This window comes from Camelus bactrianus, chromosome 5 (genome assembly GCF_048773025.1).
Source record: "Camelus bactrianus isolate YW-2024 breed Bactrian camel chromosome 5, ASM4877302v1, whole genome shotgun sequence".
Lineage (NCBI taxonomy): Eukaryota > Metazoa > Chordata > Mammalia > Artiodactyla > Camelidae > Camelus > Camelus bactrianus.
The window spans coordinates 55,219,400-55,243,686 of record NC_133543.1 but is presented as its reverse complement, the minus strand read 5'-3'; the positions used below and the strand labels follow the sequence as shown (position 1 = coordinate 55,243,686).

General features: G+C 40.1%; 1 protein-coding gene across 3 annotated transcripts in view; it reads left to right on the top strand.

Annotated features, from left to right (window-relative positions):
• The window catches only part of WIPF1 (WAS/WASL interacting protein family member 1), a 117,195-nt gene extending 93,243 nt beyond the window's left edge, over nucleotides 1–23,952 (top strand). For all 3 annotated transcript variants that reach the window (XM_074363905.1, XM_074363907.1, XM_074363906.1), the window contains 7 exons: nucleotides 251–343; nucleotides 4,102–4,231; nucleotides 9,150–9,317; nucleotides 11,988–12,764; nucleotides 16,525–16,734; nucleotides 17,472–17,585; nucleotides 20,885–23,952. In XM_074363905.1, the coding sequence (XP_074220006.1) occupies nucleotides 293–343; nucleotides 4,102–4,231; nucleotides 9,150–9,317; nucleotides 11,988–12,764; nucleotides 16,525–16,734; nucleotides 17,472–17,585; nucleotides 20,885–20,940 (1,506 nt within the window). In that variant the 5' untranslated portion in view covers nucleotides 251–292 and the 3' untranslated portion in view covers nucleotides 20,941–23,952. The remainder of the gene's footprint in view (nucleotides 1–250; nucleotides 344–4,101; nucleotides 4,232–9,149; nucleotides 9,318–11,987; nucleotides 12,765–16,524; nucleotides 16,735–17,471; nucleotides 17,586–20,884) is intronic.
• The last annotated feature ends 335 nt before the right edge of the window (nucleotides 23,953–24,287 follow it).

Here is a 24,287-nt window from a genome sequence, read left to right as displayed (position 1 = left end):
TTGAGCGGTGTGAAGTGCTGGATTTTGCTTCCAGTATCTCCAGGCAATGTGGCTGAGAAGCCTCCCCTGCCTGGGTCCTTCAAGAACAGTAACATCTTAGCCATGTTGTGAAGGAATTCCACTCTTATAAAAGTGGGTCCATGTGAATAGCTGTCACTTTGATGGGAAAAGAGAAGGAAAGATCAGGACAGAGTATTACTAAAGGGTCTAGTCCATGACCGTGTTTTGTTTCTTTGTTTTGTTTTTACAGATTTATCAGCCAGACTGTTGAAAGCCTAACTAAGTGCCCAGGATGCCCGTCCCGCCCCCTCCAGCGCCCCCGCCGCCGCCCACGTTTGCTCTGGTGAGTGGCTCTCGCTGTCCATGATCCATGCATGAAGCAAGCCCAACCACCTCGAACCCAGAACACCTGTTTGTGTTCAGTGTGTTTGCATTGTGGCTTAAACGAGATATGGCAAGGTTTCCAGGTGCTGGAGTAAGATACAACACAAAAACATTTTGTAGTCTAAGGTCTTGTGTGACACAGAGAACACACATGGGATGTGGATTAACTAGGTTTCCTCCGCCGAGTCCATCCAGGGAGACATGTCGTGTTCATTCAAACGTGCTGGCCCAACACAGGCTCACAGGAGCATTTCTGCCCAGCCTGCACTGTTGTCATTCAAAGGGACTCAGCTTCTAGCCTTTAACTTCTGGGCAGGATAGTCCAAAAACCCAAGTCTCTCTGTCTGAAAATGCAGCCATTAAAGTGTCCTCCAGACTCTTTCCTGTTTTTTCCCCCTCTGCCTTTCCCCCCATTTCTTCCCACTCTATGTTGTTGACAGCTATCCCCCGCCTCCCACCCCCACCTCTCCCACATACTTACTTCCCCCTTTTAATTTGTCCATGTCTACTTTCTGAAGGAATTTCTTCTCTTGGCTCATCCTGGCTCCCTGATAGACCTGTCCTCAGAAGTTTAGTGCACCCCCTTCCAGGAAACTGGCAGCCCTCCATATGGTGGTACAGAAAAGCTCCCAGGCACACCCCAATGCAAAGCCCACCCCAACCCCCTCAGCATGTGAAGCCTTCGCTGCTAAGGAGCCTCCCAGTGATGGGCCCTTCACTTTTCGCTTGGGGAACCTGAAGCTCAGAGAGGAAAAGTCTGGCCTGGGCTTCTATGGGACACATTTATACAGCCCATCTAAGGTTGGACCTGGGTGGAAGAACAGACCACTGATTAGCTCATTGCTCTTCAAAGTGTGATCTTCCAAGTCCTGGTTAGAGATAAGTATGGAAATTTAGAGTAAGCACTTAGAAACACAGCAATCTGATAGTGGTGTTACATCTGTTGTTTCGAAGATTGTATCTTGTGTGTCTTTTTTAAACTAACTCATTTTTCTAATCATTGTTATTTTACAAAATATTGGTCCATAATGGATAGGAAATTTTTTTTCTTAGAAATTGGTCCTTCACTTAGATAAGTTTGAAAAGCTCAGATCTGGCTAATGTAGAATTAGTTTATATTTCCCCAAAAGTATAGGTTGTGTACCACTGCTGGGTGGCACATACCTTGATTTTTTTTAATTTTAATGCTCATGTGTTTAATGTATATTCTAAAAGTGATAACACACCCAGGGTTTAATAGCGAGTTAATTTTAAAGAAAATATTCACTGAGAAATAGTGTAGTAAATAATATAGTGAACTGACCTAATGAAAAATATTAAATAATAACACAGGTAGCACGAGAAGATGATAAAAACCATGAAAATTATACCAGAATGATTGAAGTTTGGGAAACCCTGGCTTATCCTATCAACTCATTTCTGTCCATTATTATCTGACTAAAAGCAAGACCCTAGAGACATAGGAGACAGAGGTGAGGAAAGGGGAAGGAGGTTGGTGGCCACCAAGGGACACCATCCAGTGGAACAGCCCAGCTAAGGGTACTGGCCACGTGAGAGAAGTCAGCACCCAGCGGGGGTCAGATGTCAAAATAAATTTTGAGGCGGAACAGGAGGCCAGGGACAGTTGCTGACCTCAAACCATTAAGAGAACCAATATGGACAGGTCACTTAACCTTGCTGGGCTTCAGGGTTTTTTGTCCTTAAAATGAAGACAATAGGTAATTTGAAAAGCTCTTTCCAAGATGCCCATGGCATGTTAAGTTATAAAAACAAGTTTTAGAGCAGTAGAGGAGGGCCCCATTAGCAAAAGCCAACTGTATATGCAAAGAGCCTTTCTGGAACTGACTACCAGGGGGCTCTTAAGGGGCTTGTTTCAGAGAGGGGTTGAGGCCAGTGGGGAAGGGGCATTTTATGTATTAAGTTTTTCAACTGAGATGTAATTGACATATAACATTTTGTAAGTTTAAGGTGTATAGCATCCTGATTTGATACATTTATATATTACAATATAATTACCACCATAGTTTTAGCTAACACCTCTGTCACATCACATAACGATCATTTCTTTTTGTGAGATTAGTTAAGTTCTGGTCTCTCAACAACTTTGAAGTGTATAATAAAACATTGTTAACTATAGTCACTATGCTGGTCATTGGATCTCCAGAACTTACTCATCTTTTAGTTGCAGATCTGTACTCTTTAACCACATCTGCCCAATTCGGGGAAGGGGCATTCGAGACCTCACATTTGTCCTTCTGCCAGGTTATAGGGGAGGCCCTGGAGTCAGACTGCCAGGCCTTGAATCTGAGCTCCTCATCTCCGTAGCTGGCTGACTGGGGTGATGATTTAACTTCTCTGTGCCTTAGTTTCCTTGGCTCTAAAATGGAAATAATAACTCAGGGTTGATGAGGACTAAATGAATTAATGTACATAAAATGCTGAAAATGGTGCCTGATCATAGCAAAAGCTGTCTGAATGTTAGCTGCTGTGGTGGTGAGCAAGTACTAGCTTATAATTTAATTATTTTAAGACCCTTTCAGCTTAATACACATGGATTCTGTGCAGCCTCCTTCCGGGTTTTTCTTAGCTTTCCCTCTGCCTCTAATGAATAGCTGGGCCAAGTATCCAGTTGAGCCTGCCCAGGTTTGCTCGCTGTGGCCCTCACCAGCACCTCTGAAATCAGAAGGGCTTTCAGAAGGGCCAGGCCAGCCTAGAAGGACTCTCATGTCTACCAGAAGCACCTCTGGGCTTGGGGAAGACGACTCTCCCTGGGACTGGGCCAGACAAGCCGGTTTCCAGTGCGACAGACGCAGGCATGTGCCTACTTCCAAGTCCAGCTGCCAGGCTCCTAGTGTCCCCACTCCCCGAAGTAACTCTGAAGAAACAAGATTCCAACTGCACAGTAAGGCTCTTTCTCAGGAATTCTGAAATTATAGAAAATACTCAGAGATTTGAAAGCATTACTTTTGTCCACTGTGCAGTCTCTGTGGGCTAAACTTTCAAAAGGATTAAACATCAGAAACACCTCAGACCAGAGGGAGTGAAAGGAGTTTGGAGGATAATGGAAATGTTGTATATCTTGATTGTGGTGGTGGCTGCACGACTGTATACGTTTGTCAAAACTCATCAGACTATACACTAAAAGGGTGATTTTACTATATGTAAATTATACTTTGAATTGGCCTTAAAGTAAAAAGAAAAAAATCTTTGGCAACGTAAGCAGAGGGAATTATTTTCTAAAATTTTGGTGGATTTAAAAAAATACAGCCAACCCTTTTTGCTAAAGATAGTTTTCGTCTTGCACCAGATTAGCTCCAAAAGACAGGAAAGAGAAGCTGTTCTCTAGAGAACATTCTAGAGAGTGAAGTCTCGTAGTATTCTGCAGATTCCTCTCAGACTTACAATTCCCTTCTCGTTTCTAGCCATCCAACCCTGGCTTTTTCAGTTACAGCCAGATTGTGGTCTGAATTTTCGGTGACTTTTATCAGGGACTGACTCCTCCTGCATTAAAAATGAATGTGATTTATTGCTGCATCTGCTCCCAAATGTCTGGGTCTTAAAAAGAATGACATCGGGTCTAAAACTTGTGGAGAATTTACAGCCTATCGCCAAGAACCTTAATAACAAGCTTCCCGTACTCTAGCTGTCCCGACTGAATGTCGTAGTACACGATTTTAATTCAAAAGATGAATACAAGTTTGCATGGCTTCCTTTCAGGCCAATACAGAAAAGCCTACCTTGAACAAGTCAGAGCAGGCTGGGAGAAATGCTCTTCTCTCCGACATCAACAAAGGGAAGAAACTAAAGAAGACAGTCACCAATGACAGAAGTGCACCGATACTGGACAGTAAGTGAAAAAAGGTTATTTTCCATGGAGATAAATGGCTTATGGCCTAACAATCAACCCTATCCTTTCCACCCCCCCCCCCCCAATTTTTTTCTTTTTTCTTTTTTTTTGTTAACAACAGCTGCAAAGCTAGCAGAATAAGGGACTGTATCACTCATTGTAGACCATGGCTCTGGCTTGGGTTCCCTCTAATGCTGCGGGAAGCCAGTATAATAATTCTTTGTCCAAGACACACACAGCAGCGATTCTCTGAATTATTCACAACACTTTACAACACATTCTGGAAATTAACCCTTTGCTTATCTTACCACAGATCAAAAGGCAGCATGAAATATGGAAAAAGCCCTAGTCTTGGAATCAGAGAATGTGGGTTCGAGCCCTGACCATCTCCAACCCTTTGTCTTCGTTTCTAAAATGGGGAAAAACCTGTTCTATTGCCCTCACAAGTTTGTTGTGTGCATCAAATGAGACAATGCTCCTATGTTGTCTGGAATGTGTAATTCAAGTGTTAGATATGATTATTGGGAGCTGGGAGAAAGAGGAAATGAGATCACAATTTTGCTTATCTGCCCATCTTAAATCTGAGGTACTTTCTGGAACAAGTCATGGTATGTATAAACAAACAAGTACTCACATACAGGGCTACTTACTAATATTTACAACAGAATGAAACATTATACATGACTAGAATCTACTGGAAGTTAATAATCAGGTCTCAAGACTATCTCCTCCCACTCCTAGACATTTCCACTGCCAGTCAGATGTCCCCAGAATTCATCCTAGACCACAGATCCCATTTGGACTCAATGGGAAATAGACTGACTGTCCTAAATCACCAGAGGGAGCTTTGTAGACAAATAAATAACGATGCAGGATTATAGCCAAGTGGAGGGTTAGAAGTGCTTAGGAATTTCTAGGAAAAGTACCTAATGAGTAGAAGAGGAAGATCAGAGTTAGGTGAGAACGTTGGTGTGGGAGGAAGATGGAAAAAGAGGAAAACCAAGACAAAGGCCTTTGAATGTTGCTCTGTTACCAGGCAGGGTGGTGCAGACGAGAATGCACACACCGCAGTGGAACTATGGGGTCTTTGATTCTTGACAAAGTCTTCCCTCTGGGTCAGAATGCCCACAAAACCGATGTGGTTTTTGTATAATGAATCCCTTAGTCCTTCTGATCTGTGTCACAAGATTCTCCCTAGGGGAGCCCAGCAATTTCACTTGTATCTGGGGAGCCTTGGTTTAACAACCATTGAGGTGTGGTACCTGGTATGGGGCCAGAGGAGCTCCACAAACTGCCTGCCTCTAGGACAGAGCCCAGCAGTTCTCTCCACTATGACAGGGAGCCTAGGCTCTGGAGAGGTGGATGTGAATTCCCTAGATGTTGAAGGAGAAAGGACAGTCTGGGGCCTAGTCCTGAGTCCACTAGTGGAAATTCATTATATTCTTCAAGATACACTTCTCTCATTAAATGGAGATAAGTGTTAGTTCTTCCTTCCAGCTGTTCAGTGATGTTTAAGAATGCACTTTGGTTGGTGGATGCAAGATACAATCCAATGCATGCCCTTACTGTCCGTGCACTTCATTGGACACCAGTACTGTTATCACAGGCTCTTTTCGAGTGGCAAAGTCCATCCATGGTTTTGTATTTGCAGGTGAAATCTCCCTTGACTCTGTCAAAATGTTGACCATGGTTATGCATGATATAACTCTTGAGGTCAGCCTTGTCCTGCAATTTAATTGCTAATAAAATGACCTGGAGCCAGTTAGCTATCCTCAACTACTTTAGCTTCTCCATCTGAAAGATACACAGATGTTCCAAGAACACTAATTAATGGATGTCTGATAGATACATCTATCTCTTTTAATGTTCAGTACCATCTAAAGGTGTCCTATGAAATGCAGTATTCCAAAATGTATCATTCAACAATGAATAATATTGGAATGACAAGGGCATTACTAATATTATTGGCAATAATTAAAATTAGTAAAAATTTTAAATTTTATATGGAAGCAATTTTGCATATACTTCCAGAAATTGTTTTTCTAATTTGATATATCTTATTAGGTTGAGTAATTCTTGTGAGCTCATTGTCAGATTGTTTTTTCTATCAGCAGAGCTCCCATAAATATCCCAGAAAGTTCCATACCTAGAAAAGATACAGAGCTGACAGATTTATGATAAATCCAACCCAGAAAAAAAGAAAACACAAATGAATAAAATAGAACTTGGAAAGCAGATTAAATAAAAACTTCAAAGCAAATCTTTAAAAATGAAGGATTCTACAATAAAATTATATGCTAAAACATTTTGAACTCTTAAAGAAATTAAGAAAAGCACTAATTTACCAAATTTTCCAAAATTCACTCATGAAACCTCAATGAACAAGGAAAAAGTTGAAAACCTTATCAAATGACTTCTTCTCTAAAAAGCTTTAGAGCCAGATGATTTTATCAGTAAATTATTTCAGATTTTAAGAAACAGCTAATTCAAACACTGTATAAATCATTCCTACATATAGGAAGACATGAAAAGCTATCTGATAGGTGTAATGAAACTGGCATGATCATAATATCAAAACATGACAAAGGCAGCTTATATCCAAAAAGAAAGCTTGTGTATCAGTGTCTCAGAGGACATGTGGAAATGCCTGAGGCATTTTTAGTTATCACAGCTTGATGAGGGAGGGGTTCCTACTGACATCAACCAACAGAGGTGAGGGATGCTGTAAACATGCTACAGAGAACAAGACAGCCTCCCACAACAACGAAATATCTCACTCAAAATGTCAGTAGTTCCAAGGCTAAGAACCCTACTGTAGACGACTTATGATCACAGATGAGAAGATACTAACTAAAAAAACAAAAACTCTAATTCAATAGTATATTTAAAAAAAAATGCTTTACCAAGACCAGGGTTTATCCCTTTTTTTTTAAATATCCCATTTTTTAATGTTAGGAAGTCTATATATCCAACATATTAAATAAGGAAAACTATATAATGATCTTAGCAGCTCCTGATATAGCATTTGATAAAATTCCATGCCATAAGAAAGTCTTAAAATCCCAAAGTGGAAGGATCCTTGCTAACCACAAATATTTAGAAAGAAGAAAATAAAAGATTTCAAACCAATAGTTGATATATAACTTGAAACATCAGAGGTATTCTCATTAAAATCAAAATATGATTTTCTTTATTTTTAAAGTTAATACTAATAACAATTTAAAAAATAAATATATAAATGTATATATATTCTTTATGATTACTTAAAATAATTTTTTAAATTAATAAAACATTATAAAGACGGGGTAAAACCTTTATTATTTGCAGACCGTATGTCTACTAGAAATTCCAAGGTAAAATTTTTAAAATAAAATTTAGAAAATACAGCAAAGTGACTTATTAGATAGCAAGTGAAATTTCCTGATGCCAATTAATAACCAAATTCAAAATATAGTAGGAAAAATACCCCTTTTATAATTTCAACAAGCACAAATGTATTTGAAGTGACCCTAAAGAAGCATAGGTGGACCCATATCATAAAAGTTACAAAACTTTACTGAATAAATCAGAAGATATGGGAAAATATACCATGTTTCTATAAAGTCTAAATATCATAAAAGTGTCAGTTCTCCCAGATTAATTTGTAGATCTCATGTAATACTCATCAAAGACTCAACAAGGTTTTCCAGGAGTAGAATTTTAAATAATTTTTAACCTCATAATACATACACACATAAATTGTTAAGAGACATTTTTTTAAAGAGAGTATAACCATGGCTTTCATAGAGACATAAAATAAACATATCAAAGATTTTATTTAGCTATTAGAGGGAATCAATATAATATCAATTCAAAGGAGAATTCAAAGTACCACACATATATAGGCAGGTAAGTGTTGAAATGAACTTAGAAATAGGTGCAAAATGGGTCAATAATCAATTGCCTTACACCGAACACACCAATTTGCATTTTTAAGGACAAATATCATTTGTGATATTATCAGTTTTTTACAACTTACAGAGTTGTAAACTAGCTCAAAAGCAATGCGAAATAACCCAGAAGGCTAGGCTGGATGCTTAGTAATCTTTTTCATCTTCCTTTTCTTTTTTTGTTGCTTGTTTGCCCATTTCAAAATCTTTCACAATTTTCTAGCAACAAATGCAAAATAAAACAAGAGTTTTTTTAATGTTAAAGTCTACTGTTGGGCTTTACGATCTTAAAAAGTTGAAATCAACCTGAAAGGCCATCAGATAAGTAGATGGTTAAATAAATTACAGTAAGTTCATGTTCTAAAATACAATGCAATCCTTTAAACTCATGTTTTCAAAGAACATTTAATGACATGGGAAATGCTAACCATAAAGTGTTAGGTGAAAAAAGCAGGCTAAAAACTATGTAGTGAATTTGGTCTTAATTTGAAGAAAAATATATATAAAATGAAAAAAAAATCGGCAGAGAAAAATACATCAAAACAATAGATATTTCCATGGAACAAAATTACAGGATTTTTTTTTCTCCTTATTTTTACTCTTCCCTTTCTTCTCACCTTTTATTGCATCTCCTCTTCCCTTGAGACTTCTTTGAAGATACATCTATTTGCCAAACCTTATGATATAGAAAAAATAGATATTAACTCATATGGCAGCTAGCCAAATAGGGCAAAGTCATTATCTATTACTGATTCTTCCACCACTGGGTTTGTGACTGCCCTGAAGTGGAAAGAAGCCCCTGCTTTTCTGACTGGGGGTGAATCCTTAAAATCCTGCACTTTAATGAAATCCCAGTTGGCCACCATGGACCTGGGCTCAGCCAGCTCCCCGTTGTGTCACTGTTGTTTACTTGGGCGAGGACTGGTGATGTTCTCTGGTGGTGTCTTCATACACCATCATAAAATGATTGTGTTTTCTTCCTTCCACAGAACCTAAAGGACCTGGTGGTGGTGGCGGCGGCGGCTTTGGTGGAGGAGGTGGCAGCGGTGGTGGTGGTGGCGGCAGTGGCAGTTTTGGAGGGGGTGGACCACCCGGTTTGGGAGGACTGTTCCAGGCTGGAATGCCAAAGTTGAGATCCACAGCCAATAGGGAGAATGGTAAGAAGAGTTTCCTTCTGTCTTAGGAACTGAAGACAAGGCGGAGTCTGGTGGTTTTGAGGCCTGGCACCTCCTCCAAGGCACTGCACCCTTTAAAACATTTTAGATTTCTTGAAATGTTAACACTGTTTTATAAGAGGGACTCTATTTAGCATCTTTTTTTTTTTTAAAATCAGGATCAGACAGCTCCATCCAGCTATTAAATGTTTGCCCAATGTCCTTGGGGTAACTTGTACTTTTCTAAAGGGTGAGATAGAGTAGGAAGAAAAGGAAGGAGCAAATGGACCTTGCCACCCCTGGAAACTGCCTGGTGCCTTGGCAGATTCAGCTTTCTTTGTGAGATAGTCTGACCCAGCTGTCTAGTATAGTAAATACTTGTGAGTCTCTTGTCAAACACATGGTGGAGCATGTCACATGGAATAGAATTACATATCTCACTAAATCTAAAAAAGGTGTTTTGTATGACAGACATTTGGCAATTGGGGGCCAGTGATTCTAAGTATTCTCTGCAGAAAGCCATGGAAAGGAGTCCTACAGGACTGTTTGTGAACATGATGGCAGAGAAAAGTTGAACCTGGTCATGCCTAAATGAAAAACCTCACGAAGTGCATGAGGCTCTCTCCCCTGACTGTGACAGTAGCTCAAGAAACTTTATCATGAAACTTTATTTTTTAATGTTTATTGTGTTAGAAGAATTTTATTTCTAATTCTATGGTCTTTTAAAATGTCCACTGGGAAAGTATAAAATTCTCATATTCATATGAAGATAAAGTTACTGAATCCTCAGGGATTATTTAGCTCTGACTGTTTTAACTTTGGATGGTCAAAAATCTAGGAAGAGACTTAATAATATGAGGGATCCTATCTTGCCAGATCTGCATTTAAATTTAAATTTATTTATTTATTTAAAACCAAAAGGATCTGAGGCAGCTGACAAATGCATATGTTCAGTACTTTAACAATAGGTGGAGAAATTCAGGCAAAAGGCAACAGGAAATGAAATGATAAAATGCATATGGAATTTAAGTTAGCACACAAAATGGTGTACCAGAAGTATACGCGTTCATAGTATAGCATCCACCTACTAGATCCTGTCTGTGTAATGTATATGTGGATAGTTGCTGTACCTTTAATCCGAACTTGGAAGATATAACATCACAAGTGGATGACATAGAAATATACTGCACAGTCAAGTAACTTACAGCTTTTTCTAGTACTAACGTCAAAATAAAAAATTCTCTCTAGAGTTCACGTTACTCCACTGTATAAATCCAGCCAAATGTCTCTCATTGTGCCCTGGATAAAATCTAAATTCCTTCTGGCCTACAAGGCTCTTTATGACCTGGCCCCTGCTGGCTACTCAGGCTACATTTCATAGGGTTCTCCTCCATGCTCACTGTGCCCCAGGCACGTAAACCTTGATCTTGTAACCCGAAGCTCATTTCCACCTTAGGGCCTTTGCACTTGCTGGCCCTCAGACTAAAGCACGTCTTTTCCTCCTCTTTCAATGGTTGGCCTCAGCTTAAATGTCATACCCTCAGAAGAGCCATCCACACCCACCCCAGCTATCCTGGCCTCTCTGGGCACTCTTCATTGACCCTATTTTGGTTTCTTTTTAGTACTTACAATGATCTGAAAGTGTTTGTATGTTTCCTGGTTTATTGTTTATCTTCCCCACTAGAATGTAAACTACAAGAGAGCTGGATCTTTTCTATTTTGTTTACTCCTCCATCTCGAAGAACATCTAGAATGGCTGATACATAGTATAGCAGGTACTCAATAAATACTTGGTACATTAATTAGCTCATGGTTGAACTAGTTTTCAAGCTAAGCATTTTTTGAGAATTAGCTTGGGTTCTAAGAGATTCTGGGGTGGTGGTTTCAGTTTTTCCCTAACTTTGATTCCTCTTTAGTTCTTCCCTTTGTTGAACCAAAGCAACTGAATATTAAGTGTGTAGTAGGATTGTTCCGTCCTGTCAGTATTGATGTGGAAGCTGAGCTTAGTAGGGAGAAAAGTTGTATAGCTGCCTACTTGTTTGCAGATCAAGAGCATCCACTGATGTCAACTCTTTCACTTAAACTTTGACAGTTTCTTTTTCCTTTGACAGTTTCTTATTTCAATTATAACTCTTCCATTATATTTTTTCATCTTCTCTTGGAAATTTCTCTTCAAAGGGACTAGGTAAGCCCTCCCATATATAAAGTTATATTGGGATAACTAATTTCTTCACCTAAGATGGCTAAGTTATTTTTCAAACCTGAGAGGTGCAGGGCGAGGGGACAGAGAGGGTGACCCGGAGAAGAGAAAATCATTAGCAGAACTCTCATGTGCCAGTGCCATCCTGTTCTTGCCCTCTGGTAATGAACAGGGATCTCTCCAGAACTTACCAACTTCATCCTGGTTCTTGTCCATACATAATGCCAAGAGATCTCTCCAGAATCACTTTGGAAGCTCGTGGGTTGTAGAATCTGGGACTAGAAGAGAAACAGAGAGCTGTGATCTACTCCTCCGTCTCCAGAAAGGACCACACGAAACCTAATTCCTAGAAATAATAGTTACCTATACTTTATAGCATCCAAGAGAGGACTTCCAGTAGCTGGCAATATACTCTAGTTCTCTGATTTCCTTTGAGGCTCCTAATTTTCTGATTTTTCCCCCTTGTTCTTCAGATTCTGGAGGAAGCCGACCCCCAATTTTGCCACCAGGAGGAAGAGCCACGGCTGCCAAACCTTTCTCACCCCCAAGTGGCCCAGGGAGGTTCCCTGTGCCTTCTCCGGGCCTCAGAAGCGGACACCTGGAGCCTCAGAGGAACCGAATGCCTCCCCCTAGGCCCGACGTGGGCGCAAAGCCTGATAACATTCCCCCTCCGGTACCCAACACGCCAAGACCCATTCAGTCGAGTCTGCACAACCGGGGGTCCCCCCCAGTGCCCGGGGCCCCCAGGCAGCCCAGCCCTGGGCCGACTCCCCCGCCTTTCCCCGGAAACCGAGGTGCTGCTTTCGGAGGAGGCTCCGTACGTCAGACCCCCTCAGGCTCCTCCTCGCCTTTCTCCAACAGGCCGCCCCTACCCCCCACGCCGAGCCGGGCCTTGGAGGACAAACCCCCTCCTCCGCCCCCTCCGGTGGGCAGCCGGCCCTCCATCCACAGGGAGGCCGCCCCGCCGCCGCCCCCTCAGAACAGCAAGCCGCCGGTGCCCTCCACCCCGCGGCCGCCCGCCGCCTCGCAGGCCCCGCCGCCGCCGCCGCCGCCCAGCAGGCCGGGCCCTCCCCCGCTGCCCCCGGGCTCCGCTGGTGGCGACGAAATCCCGAGGCTTCCGCAGCGCAATTTGTCCCTCTCGTCTTCGTCGTCCGCGCCTCCCTTGCCCTCACCAGGACGGTCGGGCCCTCTTCCTCCCCCGCCCAGTGAGAGACCCCCTCCTCCGGTGAGGGACCCGCCGGGAAGATCAGGTATGGCAGGGCGTGCGGTGGGCCGTCCCCCTACATCCCCGCCGGCCCCGGAGTCACCAGTGACGTGAATCGAGTCCACCGAAGCTTTAAGGGAACTCTGAGGCTGCTTTGATCTTTTAAATGACACATAAGTCCTAAGATTTCCTCTTGACCTCACGTGAACCTCAGAGGAGAGAGGGACCAGTTTTTCTGTCCATGTTTCAGAGGTGAGGAGACTGAGTAACCAATAAGGTTAAAAGATCCCTAGCCACGTTAATAAAGAAGAGGCTAGAACTTTCACCATCCATCTCATCACTCCACTCCTCTGTGTCCCTGAAGTGAACTTTTGCTGTCTCAACTGGGAACTAAATTTCCCATCTCCTGCAGGAGGGCCCATTATTCCAACCAGAAAGGCAGTTATTTAGGGCTAGTGAATGTCTCCGGTACTTCTCTTTTCATCAGTCATGCTTTGAGGCGACTTCCCTGCTGGTTTAAGACACATAGTAGAGTCCATCTTGCTGTTTGTTCACATCTCTGGCCCATAGATTCCCTCAGCGAATCAGATAAAGGTATAAGGCCTTTCCATAAAAAAGCTCATAACCATAAGCTCAAATTTTGCCTGCTGTTTCATGGATTGAAGGACCTGTTGGAGCCCATCTGTGCCCCAACTCAGGGCTGAGCAATGTGGGTCTAAGGAAGAACTTTCAGAGTTCTTCCTGTGAAATGAAACGTAAGGAGCTTGTACTCTCTCTCCTACTTGTATTAGGCGCTTTTTCGGGTTTTTTTTTTTTTTTTTTTTTTGGTTGTTGATGGATTCTGAAGAACTCTCTACTTTTCAAGTTTAACCTTATCATACATACAAGATGTCTGGAAATGGGGTATTTTTTGATGTATGAAAAGCTAACTGACCTTTGACCCTGTGACTTCAGGAACCTAATGAACACCATTTTTAAAACCAGTAGTCCTCAAACTTGATCACATACTGAATCACCTGGGGAGCTTTAAAGGCCGCAGTGCCTGGGTCCCTATCCCAAGGCTTCTGGTTTCACTGGTCTGGGTTGCAGACTGGGCATCAGGATAATTAGAAGCTCCCCAGTGACTGTAATGTGTGGCAAAGTTTGAGAACCACTCCTTCAAATGGCTTTGCCAGGGAGAGTCAGCTACAAATATAAAAAGTTACCAGTCAGTTCAATGCAATCCCCTAGACATTGTGGCATGTCATCAAGTATTCTTAAATAAAAACAAGTAGTCAGATGAATGAAATGCAACATTTTCTTCTTATCCAACAGCTGTGGATTTTCCCCCAAAGTGGCTGAGGAGCTGTCTGCATGGCTCTACCAAATGTATGAATCAACAGATTAACTATTCCCCCAAACAGGACAGGCAGTGACATATAGTTAAAATGGTCGTTGTTTCTGACAGTACATAAGTCACACTTGTTTATTATAGAAAATACAGAAAAGTATAAAGAAAAAAAATCACTTACAATCTTTTCACCACCACCATCCAGATATAACATTGTTTATATATACCCTTTCAGTCTTTTAAAAATTCATATATATACATGTTCACAAAATCAGTATCACATTACATATACTGTTGGCAATTTGGTTTTTATTTAACAATATCTCATTAAAATTTTCTGATATGATTATTCTTTTACAACCTGACTTTTCCTGGTTGCTTAACATTAAATCCTACAAAAGTACCTTGGCTTATTTATAAGTCACTTGGTCATACAGGCCATCTCTAGAGATTTGCTGTTGCAGATAATGGAGGGATACAGCCCTTCAGCTAGATATCTACGCACATCTCTATGCATTTCCTTTGAATGAATTCCTAGAATTGGAATTTCTAAGTCAATGGATGTACATAGTAAACTACGGATTTCATAGATACTGCCAAATTGGCCACTAGAAAATTCCTACCAATTTACAGTTCCACAAGGAACATGTGAGAGGTCATCAAGGGCCATCTGTATTTTGAGAGGTGGCTTGGCTTCATTACTAGGGGAGTGCTCTAGAAGTTGACAGATTTGGAGTCAAATCCTACTCTTCCACTTATTAGCATCCTGACTTGGGGCTCTTTAACCTTCCAACACTTCTGAGACCTTGCCTGCTGTCCCTGTACTCCTCAGGGTTGTTGTAAGAATTAAATGAGACAAGTGTGTATAATGGTTAGCTTATTTCGCTGCACGGAGCAGCATTCAGTAAATGATCATTTTTATTACCATGCCACCAACAGGAAACAGAAGTCTGTTTTCTATTATGTTTGCGTAGGTTTGGAGCAGGGGGCTAGAGGGTGAGAGAGTTCAGAACATGAACAGTTACTTTGAAAGAGAGCAAGTGATCAGGTTACATAGTATTGGAGGTCTAGTTGGCAGTTAGTGACAGTTACGTGGTGGTACAACCACTGACGTTAGGCCCACAGCATGTGAGCCACTTCTTCCTCTGATAAATCTACTCATACTGACCGGGACTCCAGCAATCAGAAGCAGATGGGGCAATAAATAAACCCAACCAGCTGAGGTACAAAAGACTCCTTGAGAGACGAACCCGGGCTGGACATGCTTCCCACCTGCATCAAGGATCTGAGCAAAGACTTCTAGGAAGGGATATCTTGGATGGGTTGTTGAGATCCTCTAGTTGGATTCTGAATCTGTAGTTACTAAGAGGTATTTATAACACCATAAGATATACATAAAATACATAAAATGTCAGCATCTTGCTAGTGGAGCGCACTGCTGAAGATCAGGGGTAATTACTAAGGCCATTTTGATTTGTATGAGAAATGCTCAGGTTCTTTTTTTCTTTTTAATGTATTCATAATCCAAATAGCCTCTGCATTTGGAGGATGGGGAAAGCAAGATATGTTCCTTTGTACTATCAAAAAGAATAATTTACTTCAATTTTCTAAGAACTTAAGCTTTTCTGATTATATCACACTACTGCATTTTTTTATGAAATGGTTCCAAATACTTATATAGGATTCTTTATTTTGCTTTTTTACTAATTATTTCTGGCAACAGTGCTGTGAGAAAGGTGCTCTTTTGTAGACAGGAAATCAAGTTCCATAGGATAACCAGTTTGCTCGGGCCCAGGATCCTGCACCAGCATTTATAAGCAGGCACATCAATTAGCTGTTTGTTTGTGCTAATCTGCCTCCCCAATGAGGAGGAACCAAGAAGGAACTCCTGCTGGTCTCAGGATGGCTGATATTTGGGTTCTTGATCCTGCTTCTGCCTGGAAATAGATCATCTGCACCACAGAAACATGCTTGTATAATTAGCAATAATACTATGCATTTAAAGAACTTAGTCCCTCTGAAGACCTAAAATAACTTCATAACTATCTTATTCTTTTTAAAAATTCTTTTTTAAAAAAGCATTTACTTAATAAGTATGTCACAGTGATTAGTTCAATACCTATTTAAAAGGAATTTAAATTTTTTTTAAAGTATACAGTCAGTATAAATAGATGATTACCTGTTCTCAACTGTATCATCTCCAATGTCAATACTAATGCAATGCAAAGCCAAGCAGCCATTTAGCTATCAGTGTGCACTTGATCCAACGTGTGTACATCTGTACCTTTCTGTGTTTATATGTGCCTTCTCGTTTCTTGGCTAACTCTCCTAGGAAGTCTCCACCATTTCTCTGTATTCTCTAGTAAAAGGGCATGTCTCCAGCAGGCGCTCATTAACTGCATGTTGATGATGACTGTGATAACAGTAATGTAGGATATAAGCTACAGCACTAAACCTCATTTTTCTTTTGCTCCAGGTCCTCTCCCACCACCTCCTCCAATAAACAGAAATGGCAGCACGTCTCGGGCCCTGCCTGCCACCCCTCAGTTGCCGTCCAGGAGTGGAATAGATAGTCCCCGAGGTGGGCCCCGGCCTCCTCTTCCTCCTGACAGGCCTGGTGCTGGGGCGCCTCCCCCACCTCCACCATCCACAATTAGAAATGGCTTCCAAGACTCTTCATGTGAAGGTGCGGTATGGTCCCAGCCCCTTGGAAACATGCAAGCTATATGACAGGACAACAACTGAATCGCAGATGTTTGCGTTTGTTGTTTGTATTAACATTTCTTGTTTGTATGACCCTCACTGTTAATCATACTGCACACCACTAATCTATCTAACCATTCCAGGGCCCACCATGATTTCAAATGAAAAATAGTAGTCTCCCTTCCTCCACTCCCCCAAAAAGCAGATCATTTTTCCCTGTTCCTTGTTTGAGTCTCATTTTGGTTAATTTTCCAGAGATTCCAGAATTCTGAAAAGAACCATTTTTATAGTTTACTTTCTTATTACCTACTTTTCTGAAGAGTTTGCTGTAGGTAAGAGCTCAGTGGCTTGCAGATTTAACTGGCTTATCTCTGCCATTGTTGTCAGAATGTCCTAGTTATTCCTTCCACTGGTGGAGGAATAATTAAGAAAGGTGTCCCAAATCTTAGCTTCCAGCTCCTGAGAGGGACTGGCTGAGTCCTAGTCACTCCAATTAAGATCACTTGGATCTGTCTTTGGTTTGATTTGCAGAGCACTCTGTTTTATCAGCGTGCTCATCAGTAACATTTGTCGCACTGTCAGCTTCTCTCTAAACTTCTGGGCATAAAACTAGAAGTGATCTCTGCAGTTCTCTCTGTATTTCATTCTGCGCCCTTCAGTACATAAATCTTCAGAGCAGGTTGTCTGTTACTGAAGGTACTGTTTGTTTCTCTCTCCCAGATGAGTGGGAAAGCAGATTCTACTTCCATCCCATTTCGGATTTGCCACCTCCAGAGCCATATGTACCAACAACCAAAAGTTATCCCAGTAAACTGGCAAGAAATGAAAGCCGGAGTGAGTATTTCTACAAGGGCTTTGGGTGGCTTCATACTTGAGAGCCTGAATTATACACAGCTGAGGGGTTTTATAGGAAATCCAGGCCGCTTGCCTGGAGTGAAGAGATTTCAGAGAAATCACTCCTGAATTTGGAGCTATCTGAATTCTAGTACACTCCCCTTCTACACTCAGTGAAGGAAATGGAAACATCCAGAATACGTATGAGAAATTATTATCTTAATGTGTCATTTTAAGCTCAAAATACCTTTAGTTTGCTTGTACATTTTATTATTTTGCTTGTTTGGACAATGTTTCCCCATTTTGATCTTCCTAAGATGGTACAATTAGAGAAATCTTCTATTCCTACTAGTTTTGAGACTAGCAAATGTCTTGTTAATTAATTAGAACAAAACTCACTGTAACTGCTTTGATCTTTTTAATTACAGCTTTACAGAGCATCACATGAAAATTTTAAGTAACCCATAATCTCTCCACATAACAGATATTTTCATTTTACCAAGTTATCTTCTAATTTTTATCTGTCTAATTCTGATTAATTTATATCGTTATAATTATAGAGTATGGGTTTTTTTGGTGGTGAGGTTTATATAACATTGCTGAGTAAACACTTCCCTATTTTATCACATAGTTTTTATTTTATAGGATTCTATCAAGTCAGCATATGATAATTTAGTTTGCCATTATTGGACGTTTGGATTGTTTCTGGGTTTTCTGCTTGTAGATGTAATGCTACCATAAAGAAGTGAATCACTTTTCCCCCAGTAGGGGGCAAAATGTGAAGAGGAGGAAATAGAAAAACTGATATTTCACAACAGTAAATGTATAGAACTAAGAAAGAATTAGCACAAAATGTATATGTATCACTGATGAGGCTCGGTCTTGTAACAGCCTTAGGTTCAGAACCAAACTCCCAAGCCAGAGAGGTGTGGAGAAGAAGTGTTTGAGCATGTCAGACCACTGTCACGATGTCCCTAGCCACGTCCTCACTCCCTAGCAGAGTTCCTTCACATACTCTGAGCCTACGGACTCTTTCTCACCACACAAGTCTTGATTTTTGGCTGGTTAGTTCCCACCTTTAGAGCAGATTAATACCGGCTGAAGTTAAGGTTGGTTGGAAGCAAAATCACTGACTTCAGGGAGAAGAGATAGATGGCAGTCTTGGGTCAAAGGAGGAGCCAGGGACACAGAGTTGTGCTAGGTATGACAGCACTGGACAATACCAGATGTTTCTGTAGGAGTATTAAGAACAAGTAAAATTGTGCTTTGTGCTGCTGTTGAAGAATTAGAAAATATTTCCCTGAAAAAAAAATGCCAGAAGTAAACAATAATCACTGCTTGAAAGGAAAAGTTTAATTCCTAGAAAAACTTATTTATGTGAAATACAGCATTCTAGACGGTGCCTAATAAAAGAGGCATAACTGTGATAAAGTTATCATACAGGAGTTGGTGGTTGAAATTTTTTGGTGAAAAGTAAGTCTTCACATGGGACTGATATCCTTGCGTTCTCTCTCTGCCCCTCGACCCTCTCTGTGCTATTTGTATGGTTAAGTCAGTAACAGGACCATCCTTCCCAACCTCTCTAGATTTTGAATTTAATAGCAGAACACATTCCCTCCCCCAGCCTCCTGCCTGTAAGACTGTCTGCAACCTGAGGACTGAACTGTGTCCTGCTCACTGTTGTGTCTTCTTCAAGTGGCACAGAGCTTAAAATATACTAGGCATTTAAAAATATTTCTTAAATCGGTGAATTAATTTCCACTGCCCCCCAAAATGGTTTTGTAGATTTTAAAAATATTTCTAGCATTAGGCATCTTTAACATTTTATAATGATAATGGTTAAAATACAATGGAGTGGTCTTATTTTGTTCCTGTACCCAGACAACCCTGAACAGTGCCACTTAATTGCAGCTTTGCACAAGGCTGCTAACCATTTGTGGTGTGTCAGTTGATAGTCAAGACTCCATGACATATGGCTGGTTTACATCCAGATGTAAACCGGGTGCATGTCCAAGAAAAGATTTGGTTGGGATGAAAAAAGGAAGAGGCAAAGTAACAAGACTGCCAGTATTTTCCTCTTAACTCCTCCCCTTGCTCAGAGATGTGTTCTATCTTGGAAATCCCTTAGTGGGCTACTTTGGTCAGGGAAGCGGCTGCCTGCTGAGGAATCTGTCAGTGCCAGCCCTCCTGAGTCTCAGAGCAGTGGCCATGGCAGACCTACTCGATTGACACTTGACACAAGCCCCTGGTAGACCTGCTTGTGGCATCTGAGCACCTGGCTTCATTTCGACCTGTTAGATCCTCAAAAGATGGGCATGAGACAAATGAATTTTAAAATTATGAATGGATTTTAAACCTGGCTATGGTGTGCTGATAGCTCACCAATACACATAGTTTTTAAAAGAACATGTGTTTATCAACAGAGTGAAGAGAAAAACCTATGAAATGAGATAAAATATTTGCAAATTATATATCTGATAAAAGATTAGTATCTAGAATATATAAAGAATTCCTATGATTCAACAACTAAACAAATAACCCAATTTTTAAATGAGTTGAATACTCAAATAGACATTTCTCAGAAGAAGATATACAGATGGCCAATAAGGACATGAAAATATGTTTGACATCACTGATCATTAGGAAAATGCAAACAAAACTACAGTGAAATACCACTTTATACCTATTAGGATAGCTGTTATCGAAAAAAGCATTGTTTAGAAATTAGAAGATACCCAAATGCCCAACAAAAGGGGATTGATTAGATAAGTAAACTATAGTAGACTTATATAATAGAACACAATGTATCATTAATACATTTGTAAAGAGTAGTGACTTTGAAAAGTGTTGAAATGGACAATGTATGATCCTATTTTTGGAAGAAAAAAGAACTGTTTATATACAGAAAATAAATGGAAAATGTACACATTATGTTATTGGTTATCTCTGGTGGGACAAGCATTGGTGAAGTTTTGCTTTGCTTATCTACATATTTTCTCTATCTATAATAACCAGATACTATGTTTGTGATGAGAAAACAGTAATTTTTTAAAAACTTTCTTAACTTTGCACAAGTACTCAGTAGCCAGTGGTGGGTCATCTTCTCTCGTAAAGTTTGTTCAGATCCTTACTTGATTCTTCCCTCCATTTCTCATGCACATGTGCTAGTTATTTATAGCCTTGGTCATGGTGGGGGCAGGAAGGTGTAGTGGGTACTTTTGCAATCATCCTTGAATTTTTACAGTGAGAACATAAACTTTCTAACTAAAATCTATGTTTTGTCTATTTTTTTCATCAAGGTGGATCCAACCGAAGAGAAAGGGGTGCCCCACCCCTTCCTCCCATCCCGAGGTGATCCTCACCTGCTCTTCTCCACCCAAGCCCAAGAGCTTATTCTGTTGTTGCTGTCCAAGAGGCGCACAGCCTCCTCCCCTTGTCTTCCCTAGTCCCCTGCACACTGGCATTGGGGAATAAGGGAAGTGACATGGGAATACGTGTGTGCAGGGTAGGAATGCAGTAAAGAAATGCACCTCGCTTTTTATATTGTGTACATTCTCAAAGCTCTCGCTTGCTTTAGCTATAGCCTGCTGGTGTTGGCTTCTTGGGGGTCTATAGGCTTTTGTAGCAAGTAGGCAGAAATAAATTGTGTCCCAACTTTGAACAAACCAAATTCAAACATTCACTGCTTATTTGCTACAGACTACAATATTAAAGTTCCTGAGAGCTGTTTGCTTCCATGCCTTTTTTGCATGCTTGGCCTCCTGTCTGTTTCCCTGAACCACAGACCACCTAAGCAAATTGCTCACGTAAAATGTTTGCGGTTACAGGATGTCCAGTCCTTGGCGGTCTGAGGTAAGCTCTAGGACAGAGCTGTCCAATAGAAATATAATGTGAGCCACATACACAATTTATAAATTTCTAGCAGCCACATTGAAAAAGGAAAAGAAATAGGTGAAATTAATTTTAATATATTTTATTTAACCCTAACATCCAAAATATCATTTCAACCTGCAATCAATATAACATTTTTAACGAAATATTTTACATTCTTTTTTTTTTTTGGTACTAAGTCTTCAAAATCCAGTGTGTATTTTACACTTAGAACACATTTCCATTCGGGCTTATCACATTTCAAGTGCTCAGTAGCTACATGTGGTTGGTGGTTACCATATTGGACAGCGCAGGTCTAGAAGATAGAGGCTAGTGCAAAAACTTCTTGTTTAAAAACCAAAAAAGGCAAGTTAAGCTTTAGCAATTCAAGAGGTAACTAAAAATAAAGTTAGGACCCAACACCTTGTTTGGCAGCTTGACCTAGGATTTTGCTGCCTTATTTTCCCCTCTTCCCTTGAAATCTGTATACAAGTGTTGCTTCACAGTACCAAGGTCAGGTTTTAATAGGCTTTACAGCCAAGTGGAATAAAAGCCATTGGAAAGAGACTGAAAGCCATTCGGGCTCTGGGGCTCAGAACCAGCTGCTCTGAGCTCACCTCTCGGTTGGCCTCCTGCCATATGCATTTGAAGTGACTTCATTCCTCTCTAGCCCATATTGTTCCTTAGGGCGGAGAAGCTCATAGGCTCCATAGTTGTGGGGGGAAGTCAGGGGAAGGTAGCAAACCAGATACGTGGAAGAAGGGAGCAGATTTGAGTTGATGGGCAAAAACGCTAAAAATCTAAATCTGATGCTTATGAGGTAGAGAGAAAGAGATTGCTGCTGGAAATGGGAGGGAATTTGTTTTGAATCTGCCTGGGAGAATCATTTGCCTTGGAGCTATGCAAAAAATAAAGCTCCCCCAAAGGACCATAGTGGTGAGCCAGCCTTGCCTTTTTTGTATGATTTTGTTTACAAAACCTTATTGGGACTTTTAAATCTAGCTATAGAGTTAGAAAAAAAGATTTCCATTTAGATGTTTTATATGGTTGATTATGTTTAAAATTACCATTACTTATTTTTTAAAAGCACATGGCTATATATGTATATGTATATCTACCTAAACTTTGTATCATGGTTTCTGTGTATTCAAGTATTACTGGTAGGCGCTAACAAGAATCAGTCCAAAGAAAATTTTGCAAGAAGCATTCCTATTTATAGAATAATTGTTTCATTTATATAAAAGCAGAAGAACTTAGAGTTCTAATAAATGGGATGTCTAATAAATTATGAAGTTGCCCATTTGAATATATTGTATTTTTATAACTTTCCTTGCCACACTCCTAGGCTTATTATTACTACATTAGAGAATGTGGGTTTTTTTCCCCTCTCTCCCCTACCCTTTGTGTTTCATACATTCACTTGGTGCCCTTTACACAAAGAGAATCAAGAAATAAAAAGGTGTAACAAGCTTGGCAAAGTATTTAAAAATTTTTTAATCTCTAATATTTTGGCAATATAGCAGCATCATTTTATTTTGAATTCTTTGATTGGGTATCAATAATTGATAAAAACCCCTACGATAAAATAAAGCCTAGTGACCCACTTCAGAAAAGAGAGAGTTGGGCTTTCCCAGCAAATATGGCAGAGTATAGTCTAGCCTGAAGAAAATGGGTCTGAATTTTTGTAAGGTTTAGTAAGAATGGCCAATTTCTTTGTATATTCCAACTTTGCAGGTGCCATCCTAAGTTTGAAACAGGGTCACAGCTCAAAGTTGCTGTTCATCCAGGATAGAGGTGTTTTAGAATGCATTTTTAAAGTGAATATTCCATTAATACATGTACATCCTTTTTTTTGAAAGTTAGAAACCTAATCACATCCAAAACTGTGAGTAAGTTGTATGCTAAAATCAACTGTGGCATATCACAAAAATTAATATTTTCTTTCCTGAAACCAGAGCTTACATGTTTTCTTCCCCATAAAAACTTCAGACAAATGTATTCAAGATGCAATACAGTATTTTAATATTCACATATCACTTTTTATTGAAATGTATTACAGTATTAAAATTCAGTGTTCAGTATTTATTTCAATATGCATTTTACTTAGTAAAAACCAAGAAAAATGTTTAATCCAATGGTGCCTTACTTGGTGATATGAAAGAACTTGACTTTTTATGTCTAAGTAGCAGATTATTTGCGTATTTGTAAAAACTGTTAGGCCTTTACATTTTAACTTGTAATACCAATTTTGTTATTTTATTAGCAGAAATGTGATGACTGTTAAAGTGCCCAAAAATTTTTGGCATGAAATTGATTTTCCCTGTTTATAGTCAGGGACTGTAAAGGAAGAAAATGTTTTTCATACCACTGCACTATGTAAACATGCACATTTTGGTACTTATGTCATCAGGATGGTTTAAATGGTGGGATAGGGTCTACCCTAGACATCTGTGTCTTTTGAAAGTTAGCCAGACAATAAATAAGAGCAGAACGGTAAGAGTGTCAACTGGTGGTTTTTATTCTAAGTATCATCTGTGTAAATATAAATGAAAAAGCAAGTGTCTGTTTTCTGCTTTATACTCTGGTAAAGAAAGACAAATTAAAAAAAAAAAAAAAGAAGAAGGAGGTCCATGGAATAAGTAAGTATTCTTTCTTGTTTTTCCTGAGAACTTGCATCGTAGTCAAAATCTGTTGTCAGTTTACTTGAGGCAAATGCTTCTACTCTGAGGTAAAAGATGGATGGTGGAAGCAAAGGAAGACATAATTTACAAAGATTATGACTGACACTGATAAATATAGGAAAGGTCAGTGGGAATTTAGGAGGCCTGATAC